Below are 16,649 nucleotides of genomic sequence, written 5' to 3'. Positions count from 1 at the left end.
AGTAGTTGGGGCATGGAATGTGCTACTTGGGGCAGTGGTGGAGGTAGGTACATTGGTCAAATTCAAGAGATTACGAGATAAGCATATGGAGGAATTTAAAAGAGAGGGATATGTGAGAGGAAGGGGCTAGATAGTCTTAGGCGAGGTTTAAAAGTTGGCACAACATTGATTGTGGGCCAAAAGGCCTGTATTGTACTGTACTGTTCTATGTTCTATTATCCTCTGGGTTCTAGCATCAAGCCAATTGTGTATCCAATTAGCTGCTCTCCCTGGATTCCTTGGCATCTGACCTTCCAGAGCAGCCTACCATACGAAACCCTCTCAAAAACCTTACTAAAGTCCATATCGACCACACCTACTGCCCTGCTCTCACTGACCTTCTTGGTTACATCATCAAAAACTCAAGTTCGTAAGACGTGATCTCCTACATGCAGAGCCATGCTGACTACCCCTAATCAACCCCTGTCTTTCCAGATTAACATATACCTTATCCCTCAGAATCCTCTCCAGTAACTTACCTACCACAGATGTTAGACTTACTGCTCTATAGTTTCTAGGTTTTTCTTTGCAGCCCTTCTTAAATAAAGTCACAACATTCACTACCCTGCAGTCTACCAGCACCTTACCCGTGGCTAACGATAATGCAAATATCTCAGCCAGGGCTCCCACAATTTCTTTTCTAGCGTCCCATAGATATACCTGGTCAGTCCCTGGAGATTTGTCTACCTTCATACATTTTAAGACGTCCAGCACCTCCTCTACTATAATGTGGACTATCCACAAGACCTCCCCAATAACTTTCCCTATTCTCAAAGTCTTCATGTCTTTCTCCATGGTAAAAACAGAGGAGAAGTATTCATTAAGGACCTTGCCCCATCTCCTGCATCTCCACATATAGATGTTCACTTTGGTCTTTGAGGGGACCTATTCTCTCTCTGTTTTTCCCTTATAAAATCTTTTTGGATTCTCCTTAATCTTCCCTGCCAAAGCTATCTCATGTCCCCTTTTTGACCTCCTGATTTCTTTGTTGAGAACACTCCTGCATCCCCTATACTCCTCCAAGGATTTACTTGATCCTGGCTGTCTGTACCAGACCCATGCCTCCTCCTCTTTCCTCAATAGCCTCAATATCTCTTGTCATCCAGGGTTCCCTACTCCTGCCAGCTTTGCCCTTCACTCTAACAGGAACATGCAGACCTTGAGCTCTTACTGTCTCACCTTTAAAAGGCTCCCACCTTGCCGGACGTTCCTCTGCCTGCAAACAACTTACTCTAACTATATTGTACCTTTATGTAATTTATAGTATATATCCTATGTTATGTATAGTGTAGGATATATTGTGTACTCTGGATGTAAAGTACAGTATTCCATTAGGCTTTTTGACTACTTTCTGTACTTGTCCATGATATTTTATGTACAGGAACCTACAAAATCTCTTTGTGGATCCACTGCTTCTAGCATTTGGAGAGACACTTCTCTGTCCTTTTAGGTGTGAAGTAAATAACCTTACAGTTGTTCACATAAGGATTTATTTAATGCTGTTTCTCTCCCATTTAGTCAGAATACTAATAATGGTTTTCAAATTGCCACATATTTAAAAGCATTGCAGAAGAATACACAATGCTTTTTCCCAGTTGTGGATTTTTCAGTTGTTCTCCTGCTCTGATTGCTAAAATCTCCGAATTACCCAACTTTCTGTTTATTATGTTACTTTCTGGATATTTTCCCAGTGGGTTTCAATTGAACTGCTTTGTATGTTTTTTCATGATGTGGGAGGCGTTTCTTTTAGGGTGGGCAGGACTGTCTTCTGTTTGAAAATAGTAACTTGCTCTCCCTTTTTTTCCCCTTACATTTCCTCCTCTTGTTTATCTTGAGCTGGTCACTGGCATGCTCCAGGCTGTCTAGTGTGTGCACAGCTCTCTGGATAACTTTCCTTGGATGGGGCTGAGCTGCAGCTTCTGACGTATGTTGTACTGTGGAGCTGTAACTGATTGGTAACTGTGTTGAGTGACTGCCCCTCCTCAGACATACTGAGCTGTGTCTCCAACCTAGAAAGTAGTTTCAGTCAGACCACGCTCCGTCTTAGCAGTTTACTACTCTATAGAGAGGAAGTTTTACAAAAATTCACCTCAATGGGCATAGGGGATTATGTTTGCATCACAATTGATGGTGGCCCACCCTGGGGATTCAGACTGCAAGGTGGCAAAGAGCACAAGGAACCACTACAGGTTTCAAAGGTAAGCAGAGCCATTTAATCAAGATGTACAATATTCAGAAAAGGCTGAATTATTCCAGAGTAACATCCTGGAGTTATTGGAAGTATTTTTTGGATTTGTTTGCAATGTTTATCCAAGTGTAACCATGAACTATTATTCTGCAACAATCTGATTCTGAATTCCAGAGTGGATAAATCATAAATTTCTAAATCCATCTGATAAGGCAACTGATTGCACATCTCTGAAAGCTGGACCCTGATAAAGTCAGCTTTTTCTCCAAGAAGAATTCTCTTAATGTGAAACAATCAAAGTAGGTTACTTCAAAAATTAAAAATGGAAATAGTGTTATCAGCTACCATCTTAAAATAAGTTTCCTATTGCATCGATTATGCAAGAGTTTTTAGCCCAGGGGCTGTTCTTTTTTTGCTGTAGATGAATGAGTATTGAATCTTATACTGGACAACCTCAGGGATCTGTTTTTGATTAAATCTGACCAGTTAAATAGCATGAAAAGCATTACTGAACATTAATCGACAGCACATTGTTCAACTTTAGGGGAAAGTACCAGCGTTCTTCGGATCGAAGTAGTACTTCTGTTCATTGGTCTATGCTCAAATGTTTGTTTAATAACAAAGTTTGTGTCCAAAAGTGACAACAGGATTGCTAATTCTAACCTGTAGTGCAATGCATAATGGATTAAAAGATGCATTATTTTTTCCAGCAGATTAGACTCAAGTTCCGTTACAATATTTAATAAATAATATTTTATAGTATGGCTAACATTTTTAACTGCCTTGGTTTTGCTGTGCTTAAATGGTTTCAATAATGCAAAGTGTATGGGTTACTGAACTGTCTGATCAATTATTTGAACGATATAATCAGTGAAATGGAACTTTACTTGCTTTTAGCCCAGCACAATTATTTACGCTGCTATACGTTTCACTCTGCACTTTTAAATTAAATTTATTACCCAACTCATGCTTTATCATTTAATAATAAGGTACTTGAAATTCAATAAAGTTTCTATCTTTCCTAACATATCAGGGTTTACATTATTGGTGAAAGATCCAGAGAAAACATTAACAAACCTTTGGTTTTAATTTTGTACCCAACAAATATCATCTTATACTCAATCATAGGCTGCTATAGTAGTCAATGCCAAGGTGATGAACAGGACATTAATACTGTTTTTAGGAAATCTTGTTTCATTAGTAACAAAAACATTGGAGATAATTACAAAGCTGCATGATTGAGAAAAGAAGTGTGACACCTAGTGAATCTGTTCTGCAGTTGCAATGTTTAAAAAAATGCATTCCCGAGCAAGAGACCAATGAACCACAAACCTGAACTTCAAACATAACAACTTAATAAGTTCATAGCAAAATAATTATGACTATTCAGAAAAGCCTTCACTGTATCAGTCTGCAAAATGAGAAAAAAGATAAGAAAGTAGATATCAAATTTGATATTAGGAAGTATTCAGGGCACAGTTCTAAGCTATATTTAAATAAAAAATTGCCCCCGCCCCCCACACACATTATCATGACAAAAGTGACTCTTAACACCTTTGAAACCTCAAATCTAACAACTGTTTTGTCAAATATTTTCTCATGAAAACATTAACCTTGTATGCAATCATGTTGGGAGTATTCAAAATTGATTCGGTTGCAAGGGTTAACATGTGAGAAGTTATTCCAGTTACTAACAGTTTGTGCAGTTTGCAAAATAAATTGTGCTTTGTGGTCAAATTTAGATCCAGTTATCAAAATGAAGTTGGCAAAAGTGCAAGATCCTCTAAGAAGTATTTCAATATTGCCAACAGTTAAGATTCAATATTCAGTCAAGCTGGCATCTGCCTCTAATTCTCATAGGCCTTATAAGGAATGAAGCCTTTGTCCATCCCATACAAGGCTGGCAGCTTAACAATTATTTCTGAGAATTTCTTGACATTTTTGAGGAATATCTCCCATCATGATAATTAATGAATGAAGAAAGAGAACTTCCATCATCATAAACTATTGATTAAAACCTAAGAATTAGTTAATATTGAGTTGAGCAAAGTACAGCTATTGAATACACATAGATAGAATCTTTGATCCTTAATGAAAGAACATCTATCTCTTTATTAAGGAAAGGTTTCTAATCACAGTGCTTGGTGGGGGAGAGATTTATTTTGGCCTCTTTTAGGGTAGGTGTTGCCAGAAAACAATAGCATGAGGCTTGTCCAAAAATGGGTCTCCCCAAGTAATTCTGGTGAGTTTCAGATACCAGTCAACCATCCATGGCAGATCCTGCTTTCTAAGCCCAATTTGGATGCTCACTTCATTTCTTAGTTAAAGGAGTTCGGGAAACAGCTTGCAATATTGATGTGAGACCAGGAAGAGCAGGAGAGCTCTTGCTTCCGCTTCAAAAAGGCAAGTTAAACCCCAAAATCTTCTTTGTGTCAGTGGCCCCCAGCAATCCCTTTATAAACTGCTGATCAGGTGCATCCTTTGCTTGGTTCCTAATGGGTTTAAAGGAAGGTGCACAAATATACACTATGTCACTCATCAGCATATCCAGAGTGTCTAGTTAAGGAGAATGTCAGGGAATGCTGAATATCCCTGAGGCCAGTATGAACATATTTAGATTCCTTTTGAACAATACTCTCACCCCAAGCAATTTTGTCTTTCTTTTATGATCGAATGAAAATAAATATGATCAGTATTTTGTACCAATGTGTGCCCTGATGTAACTGGAAATTTAGTAGACAATCATCTTTTTGAGAGGAATTATTGGTTGAATAAAAAAAAACTACTTCTCCATGCCTATGAAAGTACTCATGTTTGCCAACTTCCCATCGTGACTTTGACAAACCATTGAAGGGCTTCTGCTGATTTTCCTGAGCAGCTACTGCAAGAGATTGAAAGAGCCCTGTGAAAATTCTACCAAAGGACAAATATAAGGATTAATGCAAATCTACTCAGTTGACGTTATGGGATAAGTACAAAACTATAACTCAACGTGATATATATCATAGAGGAGCAACGAGAGGAATGGCAATTGAGAAGAAAGTATGTGGAAACAAAGTGGTATTAAGGCCATCCCCTCTTGTGTCATTTGTAGAACTATGAGGATGTCTGAGGTTTTCACAGATAGTACATGCATGCTTGGCACCGCTACTTATGATACAAGGCATTTTTTGTTTGTTTTGCCTTCACAGATCTCTATGGGATTGTCCCTTTTCTTGATATATATCCAAGCTTGACTTCAAGAACATAGAACAGTACAGCACAGGAACAGGCCCACGATGTCTGCGCTGAACATAATGCCAAATTAAACTAACTCCCTTCTGCCTGTACATGATATGTATCCCTCCATTCCCTGCATACTCATGTGTCTATCTAAAAGCCTGTTAAATGCCACTATCACATCTGCTTCCACCACTACCCCTAGAAAGCACTACCCGTACTACTACCACCATCTACATGCAGAAGATCTCGTACACCCGCAGAAAAATCTCAGAAATTCAGCATGGTGCATTTGTCAAAGAGAAACTGGGCCAATTCCAGATCCAGCATAGGAAAGAAAGTCTTTCTACATGGGAATTTACTTGCTTCAAGGGCTCAGGGGATCCTGATGCAGGGGGCCTCTAATGAGGCAGTTGTGATAGTAAGGAGAATAAAGGAGGCAAAAGGTTGAGAATATTCCCTCACACCATTTCATGAGGCTGAAATTTACAACTATAGATCTACAGAGACCACTAAGAAAGCCTTAGAGAATTTCAGCAGCACACCAAGGAAAGGAATATCTGATGTCCCCTTTCATTAACTTCCTAGGCACAGTGAACAGGGAAAAGTATCTCAAAATTGCTTTTTATCAGTGCAACTTTTTAAATATTTTAGTTATTTTTTTCTTAATCAAGCCTGATTATCACAGCATCTATTGCTGGTACAGAAATGCACTAAGGGTGGAGGAAGATCTAATCCAATCGACAGAAAAAGGCAGTAACAAAGGCCTAAGAGGAATCAGAGCTAAAAGGAAAGCAAACTCTGCAAATGTAGACACTGTTGTCTCATAATAACAAAATTTCATATGTCATTAGGTGAGTTAGTGAGTCAAGGGGGGGGGGGGGGAGGAGGGGCGAGAGTCCCTTCTGAGACAGAATGACCATTGCTTACTTTGACAAAATGGTGAAGTAATTCCTCCAACTTAACCCTTGTAGTGCTAAAGCTTTAATTGTCTTCTACAAAAAAGAGAAGCAATACCTCAATCCTCTGCCTGGCTCTTCACTTAGTCTTACACATATTTTCTGTGTTCTGTGTAACCTTAAAGCTTTAGTCCTTATTGTGACAGATAAAAATGTGTCTTTTATATATGGTATTTGATATTTAGGCTAATTTGATTTGAAAAGCTTTCAGTCAAGTTTTTCTGTGAACACGCTTATTGCTCTGTGGCTGTGATAGCCAGTACATGTAACAGGAAGCATTGCAATCGTATTGGCTTATTCAGTGGCACAGAAATGCATTTTCCTTTTCTTTGTGATTTTGTTTAGAAAACACATAGTTCAACCAGTTCCCTGGTGGATGCAACAATGTATTGGAGTAGGCTGTGGATTATCATGCTTCCCAGACTTGCCACTCTTGATTCCTGTCTACACACTTTCCAAATATGAAGGGCTGACCCTAGCATTCAACAGGCGCCCAGCAAGGCAGAGTGAGGTCAAGGTAGTGCTCCTGGGTATGAAGCCTGACAGCCTTTGCAGCTCACAGGCCATCAGAGACATTTAAAAGTTGCTAAAATGCTTTCTTTAAAAGAATTATAATAGACAGCATCTATTAAAATATTAATAAAACAAAATATAAATGTAATCACACAGTAAAATTGTGAATAAATAATTAAAAATGTTCAAATAAAGTAAACTAAGTGAAGCACTTACCTGCAGTAAAATAGAGCAGAATCGAATAGAATAGATAGAAGAAAGGACACGTGATGGATGTCAGGTTAGTAGATGAGAACCCAGCAAATTATAGAAAATACAGAGTTCAAGGAAAATAAGGAAATTAGAGAGGCCGGAGGAGGGAATGGTTGGGTGGGGGCTTGGGGGGGGGGGGGTAGTTGTGTGGAAGAGGGATTAGAAAAGACTGGCAGCAAACAATAAAGGGAATTCAAAATGCTCTATGAATATGTAAACAGGCAAAAGATTGTAGGACCAGAAGTGAAGCTAAACAGAGACCAACAGGAAGTTTACTCATGGAGGTGGTTGGTACTAAATGGAGAAGAAGATGTTGCTGGAGTCTCAGCAATGGAAAATGTAATTGATGTTCTGGATTGGATAGCAGTTGGTAAAGAGTTACTGGAAAGGCTATCTGTACTTAAAATGGATAAATCATCTGGTGCAGATCTAATGCATCCTATGTTGTGGAGAGAAGGAAGGTAAAATAGCCTGGGCTATAGTCTTCCAAATATCAATAGATGCAGGTGATATATCCAAGGTTATGTTATAAACTTTTTTCTAGAAACAATAATCTGGCACACAATTAGCAGTCACATGGACACGTGGATTGACTAAATAAAGCCAGTATGGGTATGTTAAAGGAAATTTGTGTCTAACGAACTTGAAAGATTATTTTTGATAAAGTAACAGAGGATTGATGAGGGAAGTGCAGTTGATATGATACGTCTGGACATCCCAAAGGCATTTGATGATGTGCCAAATAATAGGCTTGTTATCATCTCTGAAAGTCATGGAACAAAAGACTTTGTAGCAGCATGGATACAAAATTGGCAAAGCTATGGGAAAGAATGAAAGGTGTTTATCAAACTGGAGGAAGGTATATGGCGGAGTTCCATAGGTACCGGGACCACTGCTTTGCTTAATATATGATAATGAATTATAGAGTCTAATGATGAAGCTTTCTAAAACACTGATTGGGCCATAAATAGAGTCTAGTTCTGAGGCCACATTTTAGAAAAGATGTTAAGGCTTTGGAGAGGTTGCAAAAGAATCACTAAAATGATTCTAGGGACGAGGGATTTATTCATGTGGACAAACTGGAGAAGCTGAGGTTGTTCTCCTTGGAACAAAGGAAGTTGCAAGGAAATCCAACAGAGATATTTTAAAGAATAAAAGGGTGTGGACAGAGAGAAATTCTTCCCATAGCCAATGGGTTCAAGAAGCAGGGGACATACTGTAGAATAAAGGTGATTAGCAAAAGAATCAACAATGACAAGGGGAAATTTTTTATATACAATATGTGGTTGGTGTCTGGAATGTGATGCCAAGGGTAGTAATGGAGGCAGATTCAGTTATAATATTCAAAAGGGAATGAGATAAGTAAATGACAGGTAAGAATTTGCAGGGCTATGGGGAGAGAATAGGGGATTGATAGTAGCTGAATTGCTCTTCCACCTAGTTGATATGGACTGGATCGGCTGAATGGTCATTTTCTATATTGTAATTATCATGTGATTCCGTGATTTACTTTTCCATTGTGTTGGCAACCCCTTTTAAATGGATGAGGATGCTATTCCTACATCAGGGGGAGAACTGTGGGCTAGATGAAGAATGTATCTGGATCCTCCCTTTAATACCTCAATGTTCAGTGGTGATCTCAGTGATGGAGCAGTCAGAAGCCCCAGTTGTTTTGTTCGTACAGTGTGACAGGAGCTATTATTGACATATTTAGATTAACAATGTTGACACTGACACTTCAGATCTTTCACTGAGCCATTAAACCAGATCTGTGGAGAAATTGATGAGGATTGTAACATTAATATTTAATTTTATAAGATTTAAATTCCATTAGACTCTCAATTTATTCCTGTTCACAGGGATAAGGATAAAAACAGAAAGGAGATAATTTGGTATAATTCATGGATCCATCTCTGCCAAGATATTTGAACTCTTTGTGAACTGCAATGCCCATTGTCGATATACAACATCACTTTTGAAGGTCTTCCAATTGACAGAACAGGCGGTTTCATCCAGAAATCCTGAAGCACATCAGACTAACAAAAAGGGGATGAAACAGATTTCACCAATAACATGGAAGGGTCAAATCGCCAGACAGTAGCCCATTTTACTCTCTGCCCAATTTAATTCATCAGTGGAATGGAAAATTAGGTGCAGGGTTACAGGGGCTGGTATTTGCCAATAAGCAAGTTTTGTGTTTCTGGTGGCGATCCATTTCACTCCCATAGGGCTAGAAAAAATTACATCTGCATTTTTGATAATGGCCCTGTTTTGAAGTATAGTATTGAACCCATCTGCTTTTGTAATTTTTCACAAGCTGTGAATAAATACAAACAAATAATTTTAACTTATTCTGGCATTATTTTCCACTTCTTAGAAATGAATAGTATAAGTTGTGAGCAGCCATACAGTGTCCTATTGGCAGACCGATGAAAGATTAAGTGTAAAACCTGGACATATGAATCTACATATGGAGGGCCCAGGAGTGCATGTTTCAGAGCAAAAGTGATGAAACAGATCTTACAGAGTGAACCACTGGACTTAGAAAACCACTGTGAAGTGTATCACATGTTCAGAGCTCAATGAATTGTTGTGATCTCGTGAAGCCATAGAATTATAGAGTCAGGCAGCACAGAAACAGGTCCTTTGGCCCACCATCAGTCACCCATCTACAATAATACCATTTGCCAGTGTTGGTCTGAAGTCTGGTCTGAAGCCTTCTATGCCTTGGAAATTCAAGTGCTCATCTAGATACTTGTTAAATGTTGTGAGTGTACTCACTTCCATCACCCATTCACGCAGTGCATTGCAGATTCCAATCACCATCTGGGTGAAAGAATTCTTCATCTCTCCCCTCTTGCCCCTTATCCATAACCTATGTCCTCTAGTGTTTGACAACCAGTAATAGGGAAAAATTGCCCATTATTTACCCTGTCCATACCCTTCATGATTTTGTACACATCAATCAGCCCCCTTCATTCCATGGAAATCAAACTGAATCTATTGAGTCTCTTCTCATAGATGAAATGCTTCATCCTAGGCAACATCCTAATGAAGTTCCACTGTACAATCTCTATTGCAATCATAACCTTCCTATGGTGTGTTGACCAGATCTGCACACAGTACTCCAGTTGTGGTCTGACTAGTGTTTTATAAAGCTCCCTGCTCTGATATTCTATGCCCCCACTACTGAAGGCTAGTATTCTAGACACCTTCTGCACAACTTTATCTCCCTGTGCTGCAGAGAGCCACTTTTCCCCTCACTTACATCATCTTCCTACAGCAGGATGATAGTTTCATTTTATCCTGGGAACATACAAAAGCAGTAACTGGTATTAGGTAGAAAATAATGAGTGCCAGAAGGGATCAGAACATTGCTTTAGGAGTGTGGGAAAGAAATCCAGTACCTTAATCCAGTATGCTTTGAGAAAATAGATGAACGAAGGCGGCAAAGGCTCATGGAGATATTGATGACTAAATAAAGTAAAACATCTTGTGAAGGCTTGTCCTGTTGAGTGAAATTGTTATACTTTCATATTCTGCACATAAATATCTGAGATAACACAGAATTAGAACAAAGATAAGTTCAGAGTAGAATCGTAACACAGATGGCTGCATTGGGTGGGGGAGTCCATGTCTAAAAATCCAGTGTAGGGAAAGTCAGGTCCCTAGTTTATTAAGGCTTAAAATTGCTCTATGGCAGTTCATTCCTGATATTAAGACCATGTTGTGGGTCATCCCAACACATAGTGAAAGAGCAATAAGTAGAATTGCAAGGTTCACAGCACAGAGTTGTCTGCTCTCCCTGTGTAATTTCGTGCTGGAACCGACAATGTTCCTATTGATATTTGCAAGTTGTTACAGCTGTTAGTAATTCACCAACTGGTGTGATCTCCATAATCAGCTCTTAGAGGGACATCCAACAATTCAAGAAAACTCTTCCAGTAACAGGGGAGTGAATGAATCAATGCCACAATGATGGGAAGGGGGTGGGACAGTGCTTCCAAGGGATCATAAGTAAAGAACAAGAGGCATGTTCTTTATGCAAGGGACCTTCTAGGATTGTTGTAAGGCACTCCTGGCAGAAGGTTGCCAGGGAGGTCTCTGTATGAACTTGAGTGTAATAAATGAATCTTGCACTTTGTGAAGGCTGCAATGGTCGACTCTGCCTCCTCCTGTAAGCTGAAGGAAAAGTAGATGTTCTTTTCTCCTTAACTGTAGAATTTGAGTGACCTCCCGATAATAGTAGTGAGTGGGAGACTGTGAGAGGTGACAAAAATCAACATCAGTGGCAGCCTATCAATGACCTTGAGACTAGGAGGCTGTGAGTGACCATAACCCTGACCTCCATCAATCACACACATGCGAGGTTGCACTTGAGGTAATAAGGGGTCATTGATTGAAGGGTAAGCAACAAATGGTGTTTGGTAAAGTTTAAATAGCATTATTTCAAGAGAAACTGGGTCTGTGAAACCAGATTGCTCTGTAAGTAAATAAAAACCATTTCAGATCAGTGGGCTAGAAAATCTCTCTACAAATAAATTCTACAATTTGCACTATTGTTGTACCCTGGAAAAGTGCTAGGGAGTGCTACACTAGTGGAAAATACCCAACAAATGAAGAGACGCCTTTTGCAGTGGGTGCTTTCATCCGGGGTAAACTAGTTTTCAAGTGTACAACGTAACATTTTTCAGTCTTGTGTGAACAGATCTCTAGCTCCAGGACCCTTGGTATAAATTCTGAACCTGATGACATTGGTAGAAGGAATAATCACCTTTTCACACCCGCTGAAGTTACACGAGAGTTTATACTTTACCATAATGCTTGTAATTGGTAGTAACATTTAAGTTTAAGTAGGTCAGTAAAATTATCCCTTTGAAGTGCGGTGGCAGAACTCATTAATCGATTCCAAGTGGGCTCATGGGATTAAACTGTCTGACAGAGTTATGCAAATCATGTAGAGTTTGGACTTCTGTTAGAGACCTCAGCAATTCATTGGATAGGAAATGTTTTGAGATACCCCAAAGATGCAATATTAGTGAAAGTGATTTTGTGATGTCTCTGCCGCAGTGAAAAGTGAAGCGAACTGTGAAATAGAACATAGTAGAATACAGCACAGGAACAGGACCTTCAGCCCACAATGTTTGCGCTGACCATGATGCCAATCTAAACTAATCCCATCTGTCTGCACATGGTCCATATTCTGTTCTTTGCCTGCTCATGTGTCTGTCTAAATGCTTCTTGAATGTTGCTATCATATCTGCTTCTACCTCTTTACCTGGCAACATGATTCAGGCACCTTTCACCCTCCATATAAAAAAAATAGCCTCATAAATCTCATTTAAACTTTCCCCCCTCACCTTAAACCTATGCCCTCTAGTATTTGACATTTCCATCCTGGGAAAAAAACTGTGACTATCTACCCTATCCCTGCCTCTCATATGTTCTTAAATGCAAGAAGTATTTACTTAAATGCAAGATGCATCAGGAATAAGGGAGATGAACTGAGAGCTTGGATTAGTACGTGGGACTATGATATTGTGGCTATTAAAGAGACATGGCTGACATCAGAACAGGAATGGATATTGAATATTCCTGGTTTTCAGTGTTTTAAAAGGGATAGGGAGGGGAGGAGAAGAGGAGGAGGGGTGGCGATACTGGTCAGGGACACTGTTACAGCTGCAGAAAGAGTAGATAATGTAGAAGGATCCTCTCTAGAGTCAATATGGGTGGAAGTTAGGAACAAGAAAGGGACAGTTACCCTCCTGGGAGTATCCTATAGGCCCCTCCCCCCCCCCCCCCCCCCCCCGGTAGCAGTAGGGATACTGAGGAGCAGATTGGGAGGCAGTTTTTGGAAAGATGCGAAAATAACAGGGTTATTATAATGGGAGACTTCAACTTCCCAAATATTGATTGGCACCTACTTAGTGCCAAGGGTTTAGATGAGGTGGAGTTTGTTAAGTATGTCCAGGACGGATTCCTGACACAGTATGTTGACAGGCCGACCAGAGGGAATGCCATATTAGATCTAGTTTTAGGTAATGAACCTGGACAGGTGACAGATCTTTCGGTGGGTGAGCATTTGGGGGACAGCGACCATTGCTCCATAACCTTTAGCATTGTCATGGACAGGGATAGGAGCAAAGAGGACGGGAAGATATTTAATTGGGGAAAGACGAATTATGAGGCTATAAGGCGAGAACTTGAGAGTGTAAATTGGGGTGACATTTTTGAAGGGAAATGTACTACGGGGATGTGGTCGATGTTCAGGGGTCTTTTGCAGGATATTAGGGATAAATTTGTCCCGGTGAGGCAGAGAAGGAATAGTAGGGTGAAGGAAACGTGGGTGACGAGAGAGATGGAACAACTAGTTAGGAAGAAGGCAGCAGCATACATAAGGTGTAAGCAGCAAGGATCGGACAGGGCTCATGAGGAATATAGAGTAGCAAGGAAGGAACTTAAGAAAGGGCTGAGGAAAGCGAGGAGGGGACATGAAAAGGCTTTGACAAGTAGGGTTAAGGAGAATCCCAAGGCTTTTTTCTTGTACGTGAAGAACAGAAGGATGGCTAGGGTAAAGGTAGGTCCGATTAAAGACAAAGGTGGGAGATGTGCCTGGAAGCTGTGGAAGTGGGTGAGGTTCTCAATGAATACTTCTCTTCAGTATTCACCAAGGAGAGGGGTCCTGATGATGCTGAGGACAGTGTTGGTGAGGGTAATGTTCTAGAGTATGTAAATATTAAGAGAGAGGATGTGTTGGAGTTGTTAGAAAACACTAGGACAGATAAGTCCCTGGGGCCTGATGGAATATTCCTCAGGCTGCTTTGTGAGGCAAGGGAGGAGATTGCTGAACCATTGGCTAGGATCTTTGAGTCCTCGTTGGCCAGGGGATTGGTACCGGAGGACTGGAGGGTGGCGAATGTTGTCCCCTTATTCAAGAAAGGTAGTAGGGATAGTCCAGGGAATTACAGGCCAGTGAGCCTTACATCTGTGGTGGGTAAGCTGTTGGAAAGGATTCTAAGAGATAGGATCTATGAGCATTCAGAGAATCATGGACTGATTAGGGACAGCCAGCATGGCTTGCCTCACTAGCCTGATAGGGTTCTTTGAGGAGGTGACCAGGAAGATTGATGAGGGTAGTGCAGTGGATGTGGTCTACATGGATTTTAGTAAGGCATTTGACAAGGTTCCGCATGGTAGGCTTCTTCAGAAGGTCAGAGCCCAAGAGATCCAGGGAGGCTTGGCCGTGTGGATTCAGAATTGGTTTGCCTGTAGAAAGCAGAGGGTAGAGGTGGAGGGAGTGCATTCGGATTGGAGGGCTGCGACTAGTGGTGTCCCACAGGGATCGGTTCTGGGACTTCTACTTTTTGTGATATTTATTAATGACTTAGATGAGGGGGTGGAAGGCTGGGTTAGCAAGTTTGCAGATGACACAAAGATTGTTGGTGTTGTGGATAGTGTCGAGGGCTATTGAAGCTTGCAGAGGGATATTGATAGGATGCAGAGCTGGGCTGAGAAGTGGCAGATGGAGTTCAATCCGGAAAAGTGTGAGGTGGTACACTTTGAAAGGACAAACTCCAAGGCAGAATACAAGGTAAATGGCAGGATTCTGGGCAGTGTAGAGGAGCAGAGGGATCTGGGGATTCATATCCACAGATCACTGGAAGTCGTCTCACAGGTAGATAGGGTAGTTAAGAAAGCTTATGGGATGTTAGCTTTCATAAGTCGGGGGATCAAGTTTAAGAGCCGCAAAGTGATGATGCAGCTTTACAAGACTCTAGTCAGGCCACACTTAGAGTACTGTGTCCATTTATGGTCGCCTCATTATAGGAAGGATGTGGAGGCATTGGTAAGAGTGCAGAGGAGATTTACCAGGATGCTGCCTGGATTAGAGAGTATGGATTATGAGGAAAGACTAAAGGAGCTAGGTCTGTTCTCATTGGAGAGAAGGAGGATAAGGGGAGACATGATAGAGGTATACAAGATATTGAGAGGAATAGATAGACTAGACAGCCAGTGCCTCTTCCCAGGGCACCAATGCTCAAAACAAGAGGACATGGCTTTAGGTAATGGGGGGGGGGGGGGGGGGAGGAAGTTCAAGGGAGATGTCAGAGGGAGGTTTTTCACCCAGAGAGTGGTTGGTGCATGGAATGTGCTGCCTGGGGTGGTGGTGGAGGCTGATACATTGGACAAATTCAAGAGATTGTTAGATAAGCATATGGAGGAATTTAAGATAGAGGGATATGTGGGAGGAAGGGGTTAGATAGTCTTAGGTGTGGTTTGAAGGGCGGCACAACATGGTGGGCTGAAGGGTCTGTATTGTGCTGTATTGTTCTATGGTTCTATGGTTCTATAACTTTATATACTTTTATCAGGACACCTTAGCCCCTGATGCTCCAACCAAAAATGATTTAAGTTTGTTCAACTTTTCATTATAGTTAATATTCTCCAATCCAGGCAACATCCAGGTGAACCTATTCTGCACCCTTTCCAAAGCGTCCACATCCTTCCTGTAATGTGACAACCAGAACTGGTCATAATACTCCAAATGTTGCCTAACCAAAGTTTTAAACAGCTGCAACATTACTTCCCAACTTTTATACTCAATACCCCAACCGATGAAGGCCTTCTTTACCACCCTATACACTTGTGTTGCCACTTTCAGGGAGTTATGGGCTTACACCCCAAGATTCTTCCATACATCAATGCTCCCAAGGGTCCTGGCATTTACTGTACACTTTTCTCTTCCATTTGACCTCCCAAAATGCACCATCTCACACTTGACCGAATTAAACTCCATCTGCCATTTCTCTGCCCAAATTTCAACTGATTTATATCCTGCTGTGTCCTTTGACAACACTTCCTGACTATCCACAACTCCACCAACTTTTGGGTCTTGCAAACTTGCTAATCAGATCACCAACATTTTCATCCATATATAATCACAAACAACAGAGGTCCCAGCTGTTTTCCCAAGAGTGAAAAAGGCTGAGGAGTAACCTTAACTTCAAGTCAATCTGACAACTAATATCCTGAGAAATCTTTCCATTTTCTTCTTATGTCTGCAGAGATCAAATTATATGGTAATTTTCATATACCATGATTTTTGTCAGTAGATATATATTTATCTTTTAACCTATACATCTATAGGAACATTGTCAGTTGACTCAAATGTAGTGATCACATCCTTTTGTCTGGATGTGAGGGGGATGGCAACTAGAGGGGAAGGTCAGAGGAAGAAGTGGTTGGGGCAAAGTCAGATCTAACATATAGAGAGGCTTTGAGGAAGGAGAAGCAGAGTATAGGGTATAAAAGTAGAAAGGTGGATGGGCTAAAGTCCATTTACTTAAATGCAAGAAGTATCAGGAATAAGGGTGATGAGCTGAAAGCTTGGATAAGTACATGGGACTATGTTATTGTGGCTCTTGAAGAGACTTTGCTGTCACCAGGGCAGGAATGGATATTGAATATTCCTGAATTTC

The 16,649-nt window shown here is 40.6% G+C and overlaps 1 protein-coding gene across 3 annotated transcripts in view; it reads left to right on the top strand.

The window, feature by feature from the left end:
- The first annotated feature begins 2,025 nt into the window (after positions 1-2,025).
- The window catches only part of LOC127567512 (synaptopodin-2-like), a 114,332-nt gene continuing 99,708 nt past the window's right edge, over positions 2,026-16,649 (top strand). For all 3 annotated transcript variants that reach the window (XM_052010499.1, XM_052010498.1, XM_052010497.1), the window contains exon 1: positions 2,026-2,237. In XM_052010499.1, coding sequence (XP_051866459.1) covers positions 2,133-2,237 — 105 coding nt within the window. In that variant the 5' untranslated portion in view covers positions 2,026-2,132. The remainder of the gene's footprint in view (positions 2,238-16,649) is intronic.

This window comes from Pristis pectinata, chromosome 2, assembly GCF_009764475.1.
Source record: "Pristis pectinata isolate sPriPec2 chromosome 2, sPriPec2.1.pri, whole genome shotgun sequence".
In the NCBI taxonomy this organism is placed as follows: domain Eukaryota; kingdom Metazoa; phylum Chordata; class Chondrichthyes; order Rhinopristiformes; family Pristidae; genus Pristis; species Pristis pectinata.
This window is presented reverse-complemented; position numbering and strand designations above follow the sequence as displayed.